Source organism: Neofelis nebulosa, chromosome 14 (assembly GCF_028018385.1).
Source record: "Neofelis nebulosa isolate mNeoNeb1 chromosome 14, mNeoNeb1.pri, whole genome shotgun sequence".
In the NCBI taxonomy this organism is placed as follows: Eukaryota; Metazoa; Chordata; class Mammalia; order Carnivora; family Felidae; genus Neofelis; species Neofelis nebulosa.
This window is the reverse complement of record NC_080795.1, coordinates 23,216,199-23,232,833: the sequence shown is the minus strand read 5'-3', so window position 1 is coordinate 23,232,833 and position 16,635 is coordinate 23,216,199. Positions and strand designations below refer to the sequence as shown.

General features: G+C 37.3%; 1 protein-coding gene across 15 annotated transcripts in view; it reads left to right on the top strand.

Annotated features, from left to right (window-relative positions):
• Window positions 1-16,635, top strand: part of STAU2 (staufen double-stranded RNA binding protein 2) — a 309,584-nt gene that overhangs the window by 176,244 nt on the left and 116,705 nt on the right. For all 15 annotated transcript variants that reach the window (XM_058699866.1, XM_058699864.1, XM_058699865.1 and 12 more), the window contains one exon: window positions 7,888-8,195. In XM_058699866.1, the coding sequence (XP_058555849.1) occupies window positions 7,888-8,195 (308 nt within the window). The remainder of the gene's footprint in view (window positions 1-7,887; window positions 8,196-16,635) is intronic.

Genomic DNA, 16,635 nt, shown 5'->3' with positions numbered 1-16,635 from the left:
AGGCTCGTTGCCAAAGATCATGAGAAGATGGATTGGCTATTCATATCTGCACTCCAGGAAGATGGCCATGGTGGTTCCATTGGTTCCTTCTTGGGCTACATGTGCACTCATCTAATAAATAGCCCTGAGCTTACCTGGGAAAGAAAGAGTACCAGCCCTAAGCCAGAGCCTAGGAAACCAGGGACGGTGCATCAGGCAGAGGCAGGGGTCAAAGCTGCAAACCCCAAGGCACAGGCACTGCCAGTGCCAGCCCTGCTTACTCTTGGGGCCATATCCAGTGCTAGTGCCACTGTCCTTCTTGCCTCAGCGGCACCTTCTTCTGGGGCCTCTGTACTGAGGGAGAGGCCCAGAGAAACATAGCAGTGCTTTCATGTAATTGTAATTTAACAAGTTGTAAAAGTAGTGCAGAGGGTTTGCATGTACCCATCACTCAGTTTCTCCCAATAGTGACATTTTATATAATTACAGGACATTCACAAAACCAGGAAATTGACATGGGTACAATACAATGAACTAGACTATAGACCTTCCTTAGATTTCATGAATTTTCATAGAGGTGATTTTTTAAAAATCACTGTAAGCCTGATAAATCATGTTGCTCATGCTTTTCTCACATTTCCTGTTTTGAAACAGTAGTCCGTTTCCTAGTTTTTAAGATTTTTTTAAAATAACAATTTGTTTCTGAAACTTTAAAGATAAAGTGTATTGAGTGGATCAGAATGATGTTAAGAGATATTACCATCATTAAGACACACAAGGGAAAGTTAGTGAGTAGCAAATGCTACAAAGGCAGACTTTATGTTTATCAGCAGGAAAATCAGCCATACACTTGACTCTGCCAATTGAATCTTTGGCTGCCACTTGAATCTTTGGACAAAAGATTTAAAAAAAAGAAAAACTCATTAGGCGTCAATTTTGCCAGTAGCAACCAAGTAACTTTTCAGATAACCAATTCAAAAAGTTGAGGGCTGTTTTAAGATAATTGATGCTAATCAGGAAGCATGCCTGTTTTCTGAGATAGCAATCAACAAAATATTCTTTCTCATCAGAGAAGAAATAAAAATTTGAGGCATCAGCTTTCAAAATATGCACAAATAATTTACTTTCTTATTAAAATTTGGTGAATTGTCCATGATAGTAACTAAGTAGAAGCGGAGTCTACCCACATGCACTATATTTCAGTCAGAGGAAATTGCCACCCCACCATTCTGGTCTTTCTCTCACTTACAAAAAAGTATTTTTATCCCTATGTGAATTATTAATTTTTTTTGTTATGCAAAGCTTACTGTGGCAGAAGGAGACCTGAGTAGTATTAGGTATTTTTTTAGTATTTACTAAAAAACATTTAGGGGCCCCTGGGTGGCTCAGGTCAAGCGTCCGGCTTCAGCTCAGGTCATGATCTTGTGTATATGGGTTCAAGCCCCACATTGGGCTCTGTGCTGACAGCTCAGAGCCTGGAGCTTGGCTTTGGATTCTTTGTCTCCCTCTCTCTCTGCCCCTACCTTGCTTGTGCTCTGTTTCTGTCTCTCAAAAAATATAATGTTAAAAAGAAATATTTACTCCAACAGTTTTGTGACAAAAATTCAAAAAATTAAAAGCTTTGGTATAAAAAGTGACAAATTTATTTTACTAAGAGGCAGCTGTGCACTCATTCCATGGACTTGCAGAGAAATCCTTCTGTATAGACTGGCATTAACCATTTGCATCAGTCTAGTGACATTATCCTTCTTACTGCATTGACTTGCCCTGTTGTTCTGATGCCCTGATACCAACAACTACTCAGTGACATTTATGTTCTTCAGCCTCTCTCAAAGAGTCAGGACATTACTGAACATTGAAAGGCAAGGTTCTCCTGAGTTTGCTTATCTGCACATATGATAAAATCTTTTAAGAGGTCTTGATTCAAAATGTCCTCTATAACTCTTCCGGTAAAGACTGAAGCTCCATAAAGATGCTCCAGGAGGTTTTGCACGAACCAGAGGGTTCACATACACATTTGAAAGAAGCACAAACCCAAGGGGAAAAACATGTAAAATGTTCATGATGGTCTGGCATTCCTCATTTTGTAAGATGTCACAGTCCCTGGCAAGTTTGGGCTTTTAAAATCCTGTTTGACACAGGAAACAAAAGTAAACATGAACTATTAGGACTTAATCAAGATAAAACTGTTTCATCTACACAGTTAAGGAAACAGTCAACAAAACTAAAAGGCAGCCTCCAGAATGGGAGAAGATACTTACAAGTGACATATCTGATAAAGCATTAGTATCCAAAATCTATAAAGAACTTCTCAAACTCAACACCCAAAACCAAATAATCCAGTTAAGAAATGGGCAGAAGACAGGAATAAACATTTTCCAAAGAAGACATCCAGATGGCTAACAGGCACAGGAAAAGAAGCTTAGTATCACTCATCATCAGGGAAATACAAGTCAACACCACAATGAGATACCACCTCACACCTGTCAGAATGCCTAAAATTACCAACACAGGAAGCTACAGATGTTGGTGAGGATGTGGAAAAAGGGGAGCCCTCTTACACTGTTGGTGGGAATGTATACCAGTACAGCTACTTTGGAAAACAGTGTGAAGGTTCCTCAAAAAGTTAAAAGTAGAACTACCTTATGACCTAGCAATTGTATTACTGGGTATTTATCCAATGGTAAAAAAATACAGATTCGAAGGGGCACATGCACCTCCATGTTTATAGCAGCACTATCAACAATAGCCAAACTATGGAAAGAGCCCACGTGTCCATCAACTGATGAATGGATAAAGAAGATGTGGTGTGTGTGTGTGCGCGTGCATGTGTGCACGCGTGCACACACACAATGGAATATTACTCAGCCATCAAAAAGAATGAAATCTTGCCATTTGCAACCACTTGGATGGAGCTAGAGTAATAAAAATGCCCATTTCATATGGTTATTATGGGGAGCTAAATGAGATAATTAATGTAAAGTGCTAGCATAATACCAGTGTTGTATCTGCAAGATAGCTGTGTGCAATGGTTACAAACTGATAGTATGAAGATGGGAGGCAAAATCTAGGACAAAAGACAGATGATGGGAGAATGGGTTCAGGACATCCTAAGAGCATGAATATAATAGGATATAGCAGGCTTGAGCAAGGGAAATACATTTGAAGTCCATGAGCAAAACTGAGGTCCAAACTAACAGGAAATAAGGCACAAGCCTAGGTGGTTACGTGAGAAGAAGTTTATCCTGCATAGTAATCAAATGTAAATTAATATAACAGTGAAATATTATAGTGTCAATAATTATTTAGAATAACTAAAGCCTGTTTCAACAGAAGGATGAGAAAACAGGTTTAGTTACACAATGCTAATAGAAGTATTGATTGTTGGGGCACCTGGGTGGCTCAGTCGACTTCTGCTCAGGTCATGATCTCACAGCTTGTAGGTTCAAGCCGCGCCCACGCAGCGTTCTGTGCTAACAGCTGGGAGCCTGGAGTCTGCTTCCGATTCTGTGTATGTCTCTCTCTCTCTGCCCCTCCTCTCCCTCCCCCCCAAATAAATAAACATTAAAAAAAATATTTGGAAGTATAAATTGTTATAGGTTTCCGGGAGGCCTAATTGGCAAAATAAGAGTCCTTAAGTATTTATAACCTAAATTACACTTTGATTCTACTTTCAAAATCTTTACCCTTCTGAAAAGCTACTTAAATTTACAACAGGAAGAACCTAAACGAATTGTCACCAGTGCATTTACTCCGTTACTAATATTCAAGTTGAAAATCATTCAGTGGTTGACTGCAGAAATCCACATGTGTCTTTATACTCTTTCAACAACTATTCTACTAGTTGAGCTCTGTAGAAAGGAATCTTCTTTATTCGTGAAGAAAAGTCAACGCAGGCTTTACTGTAGAATAAGGGAGTCTGAACCCTGCGTGAGTTCTTATACTGTGAGGTAATGCCTCTCTTGAGTGTTGAGAGAGCATTTTTGTTGCTTTATAATATTGTTATTGGCAAGCCCATTACTGCTGTATAATAACAATACTGAAGTAATGCTGTTACTTTCTTGATTTCTTAAATTGAGTGTCGAATTTAGAGTCATAACATTTAAATTATTCTTCAAATAAGAGTTACATGTGGTATTTATGCAGCTAGTGAAAAAACAAAAACCAATAAGACATTTCATTTATCAAATTGGTAAATATTTTTACAACTTTATTGAGGTATAATTGAAGTATAATAAGCTGCACATAAGGTATTCAGTTTGATCGCTTTTGACATATGACCTGTTTTTACTTACAGCACTTCTGACACCAAATATATGGGGATCTTTTTCCCCATACCAACCAATTCTCCAATTTTCCAGAAACCAGTTGGGTGTCCGACAGTTCCACTCAATTCTGACACTACCCAGAATGGAAAGTAGACCCCCACAGATAAGGACACTGTCGCACAAGACTGCCCCACTTCAGATGCCAGGCACAAGTCCTTTGCTGCCACCTGTACTTCTGGCCAACAGGCTATAAATTTAGGGGGTTCCCCCGACCCCCTCCTCAAGTTTGATCATGTGCTAGAATGGCTTACAGAACTCAGGAAGATATTTTATTTCTATCACTGGTTTATTATAAAGGGTATATAACATGAACAGTTAGAAGGGTCTGGACCACAGCAGTTGGCATCGGGATGCACCAAACCTCCCAGCATGTCAATATGTTTGAAACTCCGGAGGTCTCCGAACTTCATCATTTAGGGGCTTTTTATGGAAGTTCCATTACATAGGCATGATTGATTAAATCATTGACCATTGGTTCTTGAACTCAAATCTTTAGCTCCTCTCACCTCCCCAGAAGTGAGGTTCTTATTTTGGTATTGGATATTATTTAAAGATCTTCTCCCTTATCTACACTAACAGAAAGCAGAGGCACAAAGATGTTTTAATAATAATAATATCCAATACCAAAATAGGGGGAAAAAGGTACTTTCATGTATGAATATGGGAATGTGAAATTGTTACAACTTTTGTGGAGCTGTGCCAATTTGGAGCAAATTGTTAGCGTCAAAAAACACCTAAAATACACGTTGTTCAAACTAGCAATTCTGTTTCTAACTTAAAGAAATAAATTTTCTTATAAACAAGGATTTAAAAACAAAAATGTTTATCACTATGTTGTTTACAGTTACAAAAATTTGGAAACAAGTTAGATGTCCAACAATATGGGCTTGTTTAAGGTAATAGTTTGTATAATTAAATATTATGCTTTAATATTAGTAGTAAAAGTCTATTGTTTTATAAACAACAGGATCATATGGTATTCCTGTGTTTTAGCACATTTTTTCACCTCAACAACAAAAAAGAGTTCATATAAAAAATACTAAAACTGTATCTTTAAAGCAAAATGTTAAAAATAGTTTCCTCTGTTTAGTGAGATTTATCTGTATTTTTTCCAGTGCATATATTTTTTAAGTTTATTTATTCATTTTGAGAGAGAGAGAGAGAGAGAGGAAGAGAGGGAGAGAGCACATCTCCACACAAGTGAAGAAGGAGCAGAGAGAGAGGGAGAGAGAATCCCAAGTAGGCTCCATGCAGTCAGCACAGAGCCTGACATGGGGCTCAAATTCACAGACCGTGAGATCATGACCTGAGCTGAAATCAGGAGTCAGATGCTTTACTGACTGAGCCACCCAAGTGCCTTGATGCATATTTTCTTTAAAAAATTTTATTTGAAATTTTTTCCTGATTATAAAACTAACACAAAAGCATAAAATCAATCCATAAAATTGGACTGACATATGAATTTGAGCTATAAATTATTTTATAAAATAACTTCTTTGTTTTGATGTTATCAGGATAAAGTCCTTGGAGTTTGGCCCTCCCTACCTCCACTTTTTACCTTTTGCAGTTCCCACCTCCCTCTTCATGCCCTAGTGGTAAGGAAATGCCTGAGGTTTCCTGGCACACGCATTCTGCCGGTCCCTGCCTTTGTCTGTCTGCCTTTAGTTTTCTTCCTCCTCAGCTTTATTCTCCTTATCCCTTGAAATCTGCTGTCAGATTTCAGCATGTTCAGGCATGTTCGAGAAGCCTTTCCTGAGCTCCTAGTGCTTAACCTTTCTCATCCCACTGCTCTCTAGATTCATTTCTTCTGAGCCACCTGCCACATATTAGCCCTTTTCATTTTCCTCTCCCAACAGAATGAGCCTCACTGGAGGTCAGGACAGTATTGGTTAGCACAGCACCTAGAACCTAGCAATAGAAGCTTAACTATGTGTGTGTACACGCACGTGTATAACTGAACAGTAGAAATAAAGATGTGATGGGATCAAATAGCATGGAGTGTTGGAAGAAGTGTGAATATATCTGCATGACTGGAGCATGAGATCTTTATGAAGAATTTAGATGAGGATAGAAATGTAAGGAGGAGCCAGATAATTAAGGGCTTGATATGGCATCCCAAGGAATTTGAATTTTATAGCATAGTGATGGGAAGCCAGAAAAGATGTTTACGTAAGAAAATCACTAGCCTTAGCATTTTTCAAAGTGTTAGTTGTTATCAATGTTATATAAAAAACTGGGATTTGGAATTTTTGAACCACTATATTGGACTCTTGAAATTAATATAACACTGTATGTTAACTATACTGGAATTAAAATCTAAATTAAAAAAAAACTTAGATATAAAATAAATTTGGGAAGTCCTGGGTAAAACCAAGTTGAATAGATTTTTATTCTTTTGGACTTCTCAGTCTTTACTATGCTAATATGCATTTTTAATCCTCCAAAAGGTAGGTATGTGTGTGTGTGATATAATTTACATTATTTCCCAGATTTATTTATCATAGAACACTTCTATTTGGGACTATGTTATAGACATTTGGGGAAATAGACACTAGTATCAGTGAAACCTTTTAGTGATTGTTACAGTAGTTCAGGTGAGAAACCTTGAAGGCTTGAATCAGAAGGTTAATGGTTGGAGAGAGAGAGAGAGAGAGAGAGAGAGAGAGAGAGAGGAGAGAGAGGCAGGCAAGAGCATGGTAATTAGGTTTTATCTGTCAGAACACATTCTCCAGAAGTGGTGATTTCTCAGTAATTTTATAAGATAGCATGATTTGTGATTTGCTAATATCTGATCCAAAGACATTAGAACAAGCAGTGTGAAATGCAGTTTGAAACATCTCTGAGATAAATGGTGGTCAGAGGAAAGTGCTTCTATTTATATGTTTACAACCCCACCAACTGATAACATAGCCCCAGGCTCACTCCTTTTGATATCAGAACCTGTCCACCATCTGGCATGAACTAATGCACTTGATGATGAAGGGACAGATTCTAGACTGAATATGGTGACTACTTGTTACTGGGTGAGGCAAAGCCAGGAGTCTAGGTTGGACAACCGAGCAGATAGATGGTGGTATCATAATGAGATTTCAAGATAGGACAGTGTGCCAGTGTTGGGAAGAAGACACTCTGTCACTCTTTGAAATGTTCATGAGTGAGAGTTGTCTGTGGGACACCCTTGTGAAGAGGAACCGCACCTGGAGGCCATCAGGTCTATGAGTTTGTACCTCCGATGATTTGGACTGATCCCAGCCCTCATTTTACCTACTGTCTCTCAGTTGCTGTGTATGTTAGAGGTTCATGTCTCTATGAGATCATAAAAAATTAAATTGCACGTCGAAGACCGAGCACATTCCTAATCTTTTTAAACTTCTGATTTTAGGAATATTGAACTATACATTATTCATCTCTAAACTGAGGCTGCCTCTGCCTCTGCCTCTGCAGGTGCGAGGAAGATGCTTGATTGACAGTGTTTCTTACTACTTGGTAACTAAACCAAGTAAAAGCATTAAGTTAACTATTTTATTTTTATTTTAATTATTTTAAGTGTAGTAACACTGTTCCTTCATTTTATTTATAGCTCCAAAAGGAATTCTTCATTTGTCTCCTGATGTTTATCAAGAGATGGAAGCCAGCCGCCACAAAGTAATCTCTGGCACTACTCTAGGCTATTTGTCACCCAAAGATATGAACCAACCCTCAAGCTCTTTCTTCAGTATATCTCCCACATCGAATAGTTCAGCTACCATTGCCAGGGAACTCCTAATGAATGGAACGTCTCCTACAGCTGAAGCCATAGGTTTAAAAGGAAGTTCTCCTACTCCCCCTTGTTCTCCAGTACAACCTTCAAAACAACTGGAATATTTAGCAAGGATTCAAGGCTTTCAGGTATGAATTACAAGAAAAAACAAAAACAAGAAAAAAAATTCATTAGCCCCAAATCCTTCATCTCTATCCATCAGAAAGCTCATTCTTGCCTGCTAGTGTGATCTATATGCCACTTACATTGTAAAGTATCAGGAACACAGAGGTCAGAAAAAAGAGAGCCATATGCACGTGCCTCATTTTTTTTTTTTTTTTCATTCTATCCATTCATCTTTTGCTTCCTGGCTCTCCTCCGTTTTTCTTCTTCTTCCTATTATTTTTTTTTTTTTGAACATTTTTAATTCTCTGTTCTGTCTTCCATTTGGTCTTGATTGGGTGCATCTATCTTCTCACTCTGTCTTCCACAAACAAAAATTCTGCCTTTCATACATTTGGTGTTAGTATTTAGCACTAAGTTCTCCCTCATTTACAATAAGGCTGAGATTTTCTAATGATGATTTTATTTCCATAGCAGTTTTGAAGTCGGCATTCTATTGCTAGTAATGATTCAGGTATACCGTTAAGGTACAACATCCTAGAACTCTGTCATCTTAGGAGTCAGTTAAACATGGTATTAGAACAATAAGGACATGCTTTCTAGTTGTTTGAAGCATTAAAACATGTATTTGTTTTAGTGGATCACGTTTTGAACCGTGTAGGGTAGGACCTGCCTCGGTAATAATAATTCTGTTTTACTGGTTAGTCTAACTCTAGCTCACAGCTCACTGAACTTGTGTATATGAATTTGGGAATGGGAATTTTTTCCCCTATTCTTTGTTCCCTTAGGAAAAAAACCCAGCAGTCCTTTGTGGATAGAGCTTTTAAAAGAATTGTTAACTCTAGGAAGAGGAAATACCTATGTTCTGATTTCTTAGTTGCCTTGAAAATCATGTACCGAACTGTAACTGCTGACTTGACTGGATGAACAGCCGTGTGCTTGTGCGTAGAAAGAGTGTACTGCACCCTCAGATCTCACTGTTCTCATCCCCTTTTCCATCTTAGTCTTATTCCCTAAGACCAAAAACTGTAATTTCCTTTAGAAATGCTCTAGAAGATCTGTATTGTGTAGAATGATCATGTATTTATAAAAATTTTACCAGTTTAGATATGAAATCAGAAAGAAGATCATGTGTTTTGGCAGGTATTTTGCATGGTTTTTTTTTTGTTGTTTGTTTGTTTGTTTGTTTGTTTGTTTGCCTTCATAGAAACCCGATTCTTTCAAATCTATTGCCAGGTAATCGTTAGTGTTTTTAATCAGACTATTAATATGAATTGAAGAAGCTGTTATCACTTATTGGCTCTGTCGTCTGAAATTTTAAACACTTGATTTAAAGTTAAAAAATTTTAGAATTTGTTTTTGTTGTTTACCTTAAGAATGACAATAAATCACTGTTTAAAATAAAAAGACCTTGATTCATATAGTTAAAGTACTGGAGAAAAGCTAATAATTCTTAGTTCTATCTATAATCTGCACACAATGAACTAGAAATAAACTGTGATGAAAAGAAATTCACTGCTTATTTACAGACCTAGTCATTTAGAAATGTCTGAGAATAACACTGCATTTTTATAGAAACAAAGCACAAAATACATTCAAACTCTGAATTGATTTTTTTGCTTGGAGATGTTATTATGGTAGATATAATTTTGCTGCCAGAAAAACTACTTAAATTTTTTTATTTGTATTTATTTGTTAATTCTTGGTAATGATAACAATTATAATTTTATAATTACTTTAGTCAAAATGGAGAGTCTGTTTCCCTCATTATTGGGCTGACTGCTCAGACCTCTTTATAAAGCTTATGCTAAGATGATATACTCTTATTTATGACAAGTTAAACATTTCCAAATTTGTGTACTGTGATTTTTACATACTAATGAACATAAACAGATGGTTTGAAAACATTACTGTGCGTCTTTGGTCGAATGAGCTTGGTATTGATGTAAAATCCTGTGTCACGGAGAGATCACAGCCTGCATCTGAGCAGTGAACAGAATCTTTGTGGGAAATGGCTTAGTGTCTTCTCAGGCACATGGCATATCTTCATGATGTCACAGTAAAAGGTTCTTCATAGTTGAGAGTTTGTAGGTTACTAACTTTATCAGGTATCTTTACATGGTAGAAAAACATGTAGACTGTTTCTCTTTCTTAAATGTTTCAACTGGACTGTAGTTTAGAAATTATAGGGTCAGCTTGTTATGGATTTCATGCTATTCTGTTATTTTTCTTTCTGGAATTTAAAACAATAAATTCTTTTTCTGTGTTTCTAGGTTAGTACTTTTTTATTTTGTTATTGTATATTGAATAGATATTACTGCTTATTGAATATTGTATAAACCCTTCTTTGGCCTTCCTTGACCATTTGAAATTTGATTTAAGCCTATCAGAGCCTTTGTATGTGACAGCTATATTGTATTACAAAGTAAAAATATATTAGTGTACTGAAAACTAAGTTGTTTTAGCTTTAAATTTTTTTCATTACTCAATCTTTAATTGAAATTTATAAATTACAGAAAGCCTATTTGCTTACTAGAATGTAGGTATTAAGCTCACATTTTTTGCTTAAATCTACAAAATAATTAAAATTATTATGCAATTAAAGTTATTATTAATAAAGCTGACTTCACAGAGCAGAATGTGACTGAACACCTGCACATTCTTGGTACTTTTATCACTGTTTGGGCTCACCTTAAGTTTTATCATACTTTAGATGCAAGCGTTTGGATCCCTGTCATAAATGAGTGTTTCTTTGAAGTTTTATTGAGTGCATTTTAACTATCCTCTTTTAAAATATGAATGTTCTTATTGATTATCTTATTATTTTCTAGAAAGAAAAGTTTTTTTGAGTTTTTATTTTTGAGAGAGACACAGACGATGTGAGCGGGGAGGGGCAGAGAGAGAGAGAGAGAGAGAGGGAATCCCAAGCAGGCTGTGCGCTGCCAGCTCAGAGCCCTACGCGGGGCCCAAACTCACGAACTGTGAGCTCATGACTTGAGCCAAAAGAGTCAGATGCTAAACTGACTGATCCTGGCACCCCAAAACTATTTAGCTCTTTAAATTTTTAATGTTTATTTATTTTTGAGAGAGAGAGAGAGATGGAGACAGAGCGTGAGTAGTGGAGGGGCAGAGAGAGAGGGAGACACAGAATCTGAAGGAGGTTCCAGGCTCTGAGCTGTCAGCACAGATCCCGATGCGGGGCTTGAACTCATGAACTGGGAGACCTGCACTGAAGTCAAACGCTTAACCAACCGAGCCACCCTGGTGCCCTGTAACTATTCAGCTTTTTAAAGACAGTTATTATGGCGGAGACATTCTTGAAATGCTGTGCATTTGGACTGAAGTAGATTTTGTTTTGTTGTGTTATAATTTACGTTATTCTAAGTTATAACATTAATATGCTTGGCCATACTAATTTTATTAGAAATCTAGATTTGTATAATTAGATATAATTTGTATAATTAGAACTGTTTCTTTGTCTTTTGGTTCTTGTACTAATTCCAGTGTATGTGTATGGGTAGGGTGGTTCCCACACAGCACCAAGTAATTCTCAGGACACCAGCAAGGTGTCCGAATTCAACTCAATTCCGGTACTGTTTCCATGGAGACAGCATCAGATGCCCCAGGTCAAGGGTTCAGTCCTGCAAGACACCCTCAGCCCTCCCCACCAACTATTAGATGCCAGTAGCAAGCCCAGGTTGCTGCCTGTACTTTTGACTGACCAGCCATCAATCAGAGGTTCCCACAACCTCCTCCTCAGGTTCAGTAATTTGCTAGAGCAACTCCCAGGACTCCAAGAATTTTACTTCCTAGATCACCCGTTTATTGTGAAAGGATATAAGTCAGAGCAGCCAGAGGGAAGGGCACAGAGCTTCCACGCCTTCTCCTGGCACACCACCTTCCCAGAACCTCCATGTGCTCACCAACCCAGAAGCTCTCAGAATCCTGTCCTTTTGGACTTTTACAGGGGCTTCATTATGAAGCCACGATTGGTTAAATCATTGACCATTGGCGATTGATTCAACCTCCAGCCCCTCTCCCATCCCCCAAGGTCAGGGGGATGGGACTGAAAGCTCTAACCCTCTAATCATTGTTTGGCTCCATTGGCAATCAGCTCCCATCCTTAGCAAACGACTCTATCGCTTTCAATACTTAGGAAATACCAAGGGTATGGGGAGCTAGTATCAGAAAAAAGGGGTGAAGACCAAATGTATATTTCTCATAAATCATAGTATCATGCTCTATTTAAATGAGTCATTAGAAAAGTGATTTGATTGGAAATGAAAATGAATTCTTTTAGCAAGTTATCCTTTCTAGATGAATTTAATTTCAGTTTGCTATTCTCTGTCCCCTTTTTGTGATCATCATCCATTGAATAGTGTTGATTTTGAAGCCTTCTGGATAAACTATAAGCCAGGTTTGCTTTTTTCACATTAAGAATATAAACAAAGAAATAGTTGTCGTCTTAGTTAAACCGTAATTATTTTTACAAAATCAAGGAGGGTTTTATAGAGGGTTTTTTTTTTATTATTTTGAGTTTTAGACGTTAGTACTGTTTCTAGCAAGATGAAAATGTCAGTAGAAAGCTTTAAAATACCTACTTAAAATCTTTCTTTCAAATACAATTCAAACTTAATACATTTCAACTGGTTTTATCTCCTTTTATGAAGTTTAATATGATTATTGCAGGCTTATTTTACAGTTACAGGCTTCCTTTAAATATTTATTTTAACATATATGGCATATAACATTAAAAAATTTTTTTAGCATTTATTTATTTTGAGAGAGAGAGTCAATGCAAGCAGGGGAGGGGGCAGAGAGAGAGGGAGACACAGAATCCGAAGCAGGTTCCAGGCTCTGAGCTGTCAGTACAGAGCCTGATGTGGGGCTTGAACCCACAAGCCATGATATCATGACCTGAGCCAAAGACGGACGTTCAACTGACTAAGCCACCCAGGCGCCCCTATGGCATATAACATTTTAAGAATATGGCCGTAATACAGATTCCATTAAGAATTAGTATGGAAGGTAGCTGACCAATCTGAGAATCAGCCTTTTGTCTTTCTTTTTTCATTCTTCCCTGTACCTCATTTTTTATAATCCAAGTATTTATCATCAAAGAGGCTATTTGCAGCTTTTTTTTTTTTAAGAATGAGGGATCTATTTTTTTCAAAGAGCAATATAAATTAAACTTTGTAGGTTTTTTTCATAGAATATGGAGAAAGAAATCATGCATATACATATACCCCCCCCCACTTAGAAATATGTTTTTCCCCAATTTTAAATTTATCCTTGAAACATAACTTACTACGTTATTTCTCAGCCCATATTTTCATCTATGCCACTACAGAAATGGCTGTATAAAATGGGGAGAAGTTACTCAGAGTGCAATGAGTAAAATACATTTGTGGGTTTGGCATGGGGTCAACAGATTCTGCTCTGATTTGCAGTTGCTTTTTTTAAATTTTTATTTATTTAGTTATTTAGTTAGTTTTAGAGAACACACTTGAGGGAGGGAGGGAGGGAGGGAGAGAGAGAGAGAGAGAGAGAGAGAGAGAGAGAGAGAGAGAGAGAGAGAGAGAATCCTAAGCGTGCTCTGCTGCTTAGCACAGAGCCCTATGCAGGGCTTGATCCCAGCACCTAGGGATCATGATCTGAACTGAAATCAAGAGTCAGACGCTCAACCGACTGAGCCACCCAGGCACCCCTGCAGTCATTCTTTAAAAATCCCTTTTGGATTTGGCCTTTACTACTTTCCAAAGACGTTGGAGACTTGGTTTAGTATTTGAACTCTCCCAAAGGCTTGGTGTTTCTATAGTGACCCTAAAATTCAGGTTTGTTCTTCAAATGGGCAACCCAAGTTTGTGCAGACTGACTTATTGTCTCTGGTATCATTATACCTTGACATTCATTTTGCCAAACTCCCAAAGGTATGCATACTACATATTACAAAACTGTACTTCTGTAAAAACCAGTGGAATTATCTATCAACTCATTTTGCTGAAATTTCTAACTCTATAGAAAAAAACTTCTGGTTGAAAGAAAGAAATCCTGATGCATATAAACCATGATCAGTAACAATAATATAGGTAAGAATCAGGCAAGCCTTGAGTAAAATAGTCCCTTATTACTACATGCATTTATTCTGGACTCACTTCACCCTAAGTCACTACAGAGTACAACCATGGAACTCAAAAGGACAAAGACATTCATCTTGGAGCCTTGATGTACCAGCACGCACATAGTAAGACATATAAGGTATTTCAAAGAAAAAGTAGTATACAAACATGGAAAGAGCCTTTCCTACCACAGTGACTTTGATGTGGTACAGAAAAAAAACAAAGGCTGTCATTAACGTGTCTTCCCCAAGTAGAAATACCTAGCTTTCTCTGTTTGTATCAAACTTCAGCTCAGTATGAGAATTCTACTTGGAATCATTTGAAAATCAAATCTTTGAAGAAATTATTTTTCATCTAAAGGTGAATTAAATTTCCTTTTGCTAGAAAAAGTCGGCAATAATAGGATTTTTACTTAGGGACATGAGATTAACTGTTTTACCCATCGAGTCTCTTCATGTTGGGCAAATAGCAATATACCCATGCTCATTCTGAGTCATGTTGAAATGATCTATTTTTCTCTCTCCAGCAATCAGCTGTGTCTAAGATTTTTTTCATTAGTGACTGTGGTTAAAATTTCATATGTATTGTTCTCTTCTCACCCAGGATAAATCTTGAAAAAGAGAGCAATATGTGGAATTATTGCACGTAAAGGATTTTCTGCACACTGAAAAAAAAAAAAAAAAACTAAGATAGCAGGCACATGCTTCATTTTGGAAATATATGGGTAAATAAGGAAACGAAACTGACATTTACTGATTAAATAGGCTTTACGACCAGTGTGGAGCCCAGTGCAGAGCTTGAACTCACAACCCTGAGCTAAGATCAAGAATCAGATGCTTAACCAACTGAGCCACCAAGGCACCCAGATCTTTGTATTATTTTAAATCAAACTGTTGTATAGTGTTTGAAGATTGATCCCTGTAAGTAGGACTAAGTTTGTGGTGGAGGTCCATGGTCTTCTAGATAGTGGTTTAGTTATTGATTTTATTAATCCATTTATGCCCTCTATTAGATACATAACTGAGTCTGAGTTATTTAAGAGTTCTAACTCTTTGAGTTGGAAGTTTGAATTTTATTCTGACATAAAATTTTATTATGTAAATACACATTTGAGGGACTACACAAGTAAAAGCATTCTATTAGCAATGTAGTTTACTCATTTCCCCATGTGGAATTATTAGTTAATTTTAAACCCTGACAGAGTTTAGGTTCTGGAAAGTTCTGCCATCTTAACAGGGTCACATCAAAAGGCAGACTTACTTGTCAGAGATAAGGGATATTTGAAAAACTTTCAACATGTTTTTGTCTGTATTACTGTCATTTTTTTAAGTTTAAGAAAAGCCCAGAATCAAGTCCTAAATTGGAACATTTGAGGAAACAAAGACTGCAGTTTGAAGATGATACAGTGACAGCTTGAATAAACCTTATTAAGAGAAAAATAGTGGCTAATGCATTAGTTTTCAGTAATCTCAGTATGTGAAAGAACTAGATGGATATGAAGTTAAATCTGGCTACAGAGTTTGTCAGCCCATTGAATACTGGAATTGGTTTAGCTGAAGAACAGGAAATGGGACATCTGCTTATTCATTCTGGGCAAACACTTAATAAGTACCTACACATGATAGGTAACATGTCAAGCACTGGACACAGGAATTATGGTCAAGTTGAGCACAGACAGGTAAATAAAACCAATATGCCAAAGGTTGGCCACTACCATAAATTAGTCCTATAATCCAGGGATCATTGTTTGAACATTACACAACAGTTTGATAAAAATAATTAAAGATTTGTAGCATCTGCATGAAATAATGTATGTAATGTCTACCCCCATAGTAAGAGGCATAAGGGTCACCTGATAAGTGTTCACTTTAGGTGTAGTTAGCCATGTCAAGAATCACAAATAAGAACGAACAGCTCTGACCGAAGGAATTAGGGAAGAACTGCAGATGAGACATTTGAAATAACTTTTAAAGAGCACATAGAATTTTCAGGTGAATAAGAATAGCAGGCAGAAGCCAAGCACTGAAGAAATGAAAGGACACAGCATTTCAGAAAATGCTCAGAGTCAAAGTGGAAGTGGCTGGCAGGGAGACTGAAAAGCTGTGTGTTGCTGGGAGTTGCTGCTGTTAGGCAGAGACCAGGAACTTAACTTTTAAAAGGGTAGTGACATTGGTTTTGTATTTTAGAAAGACAGTTCTACCAGTGATACGAAGGATGAACCAGACAAAAAAGAGACATGATTGGTAGCAAAAAGACCAACCAAAGTGGTTTTGTGTGAATCCAGGAGAGAAATAACAAAGACTGAATTAGGGCAGAGCTGGTGGGCATAGAGGAGTGGGGCTGAGGT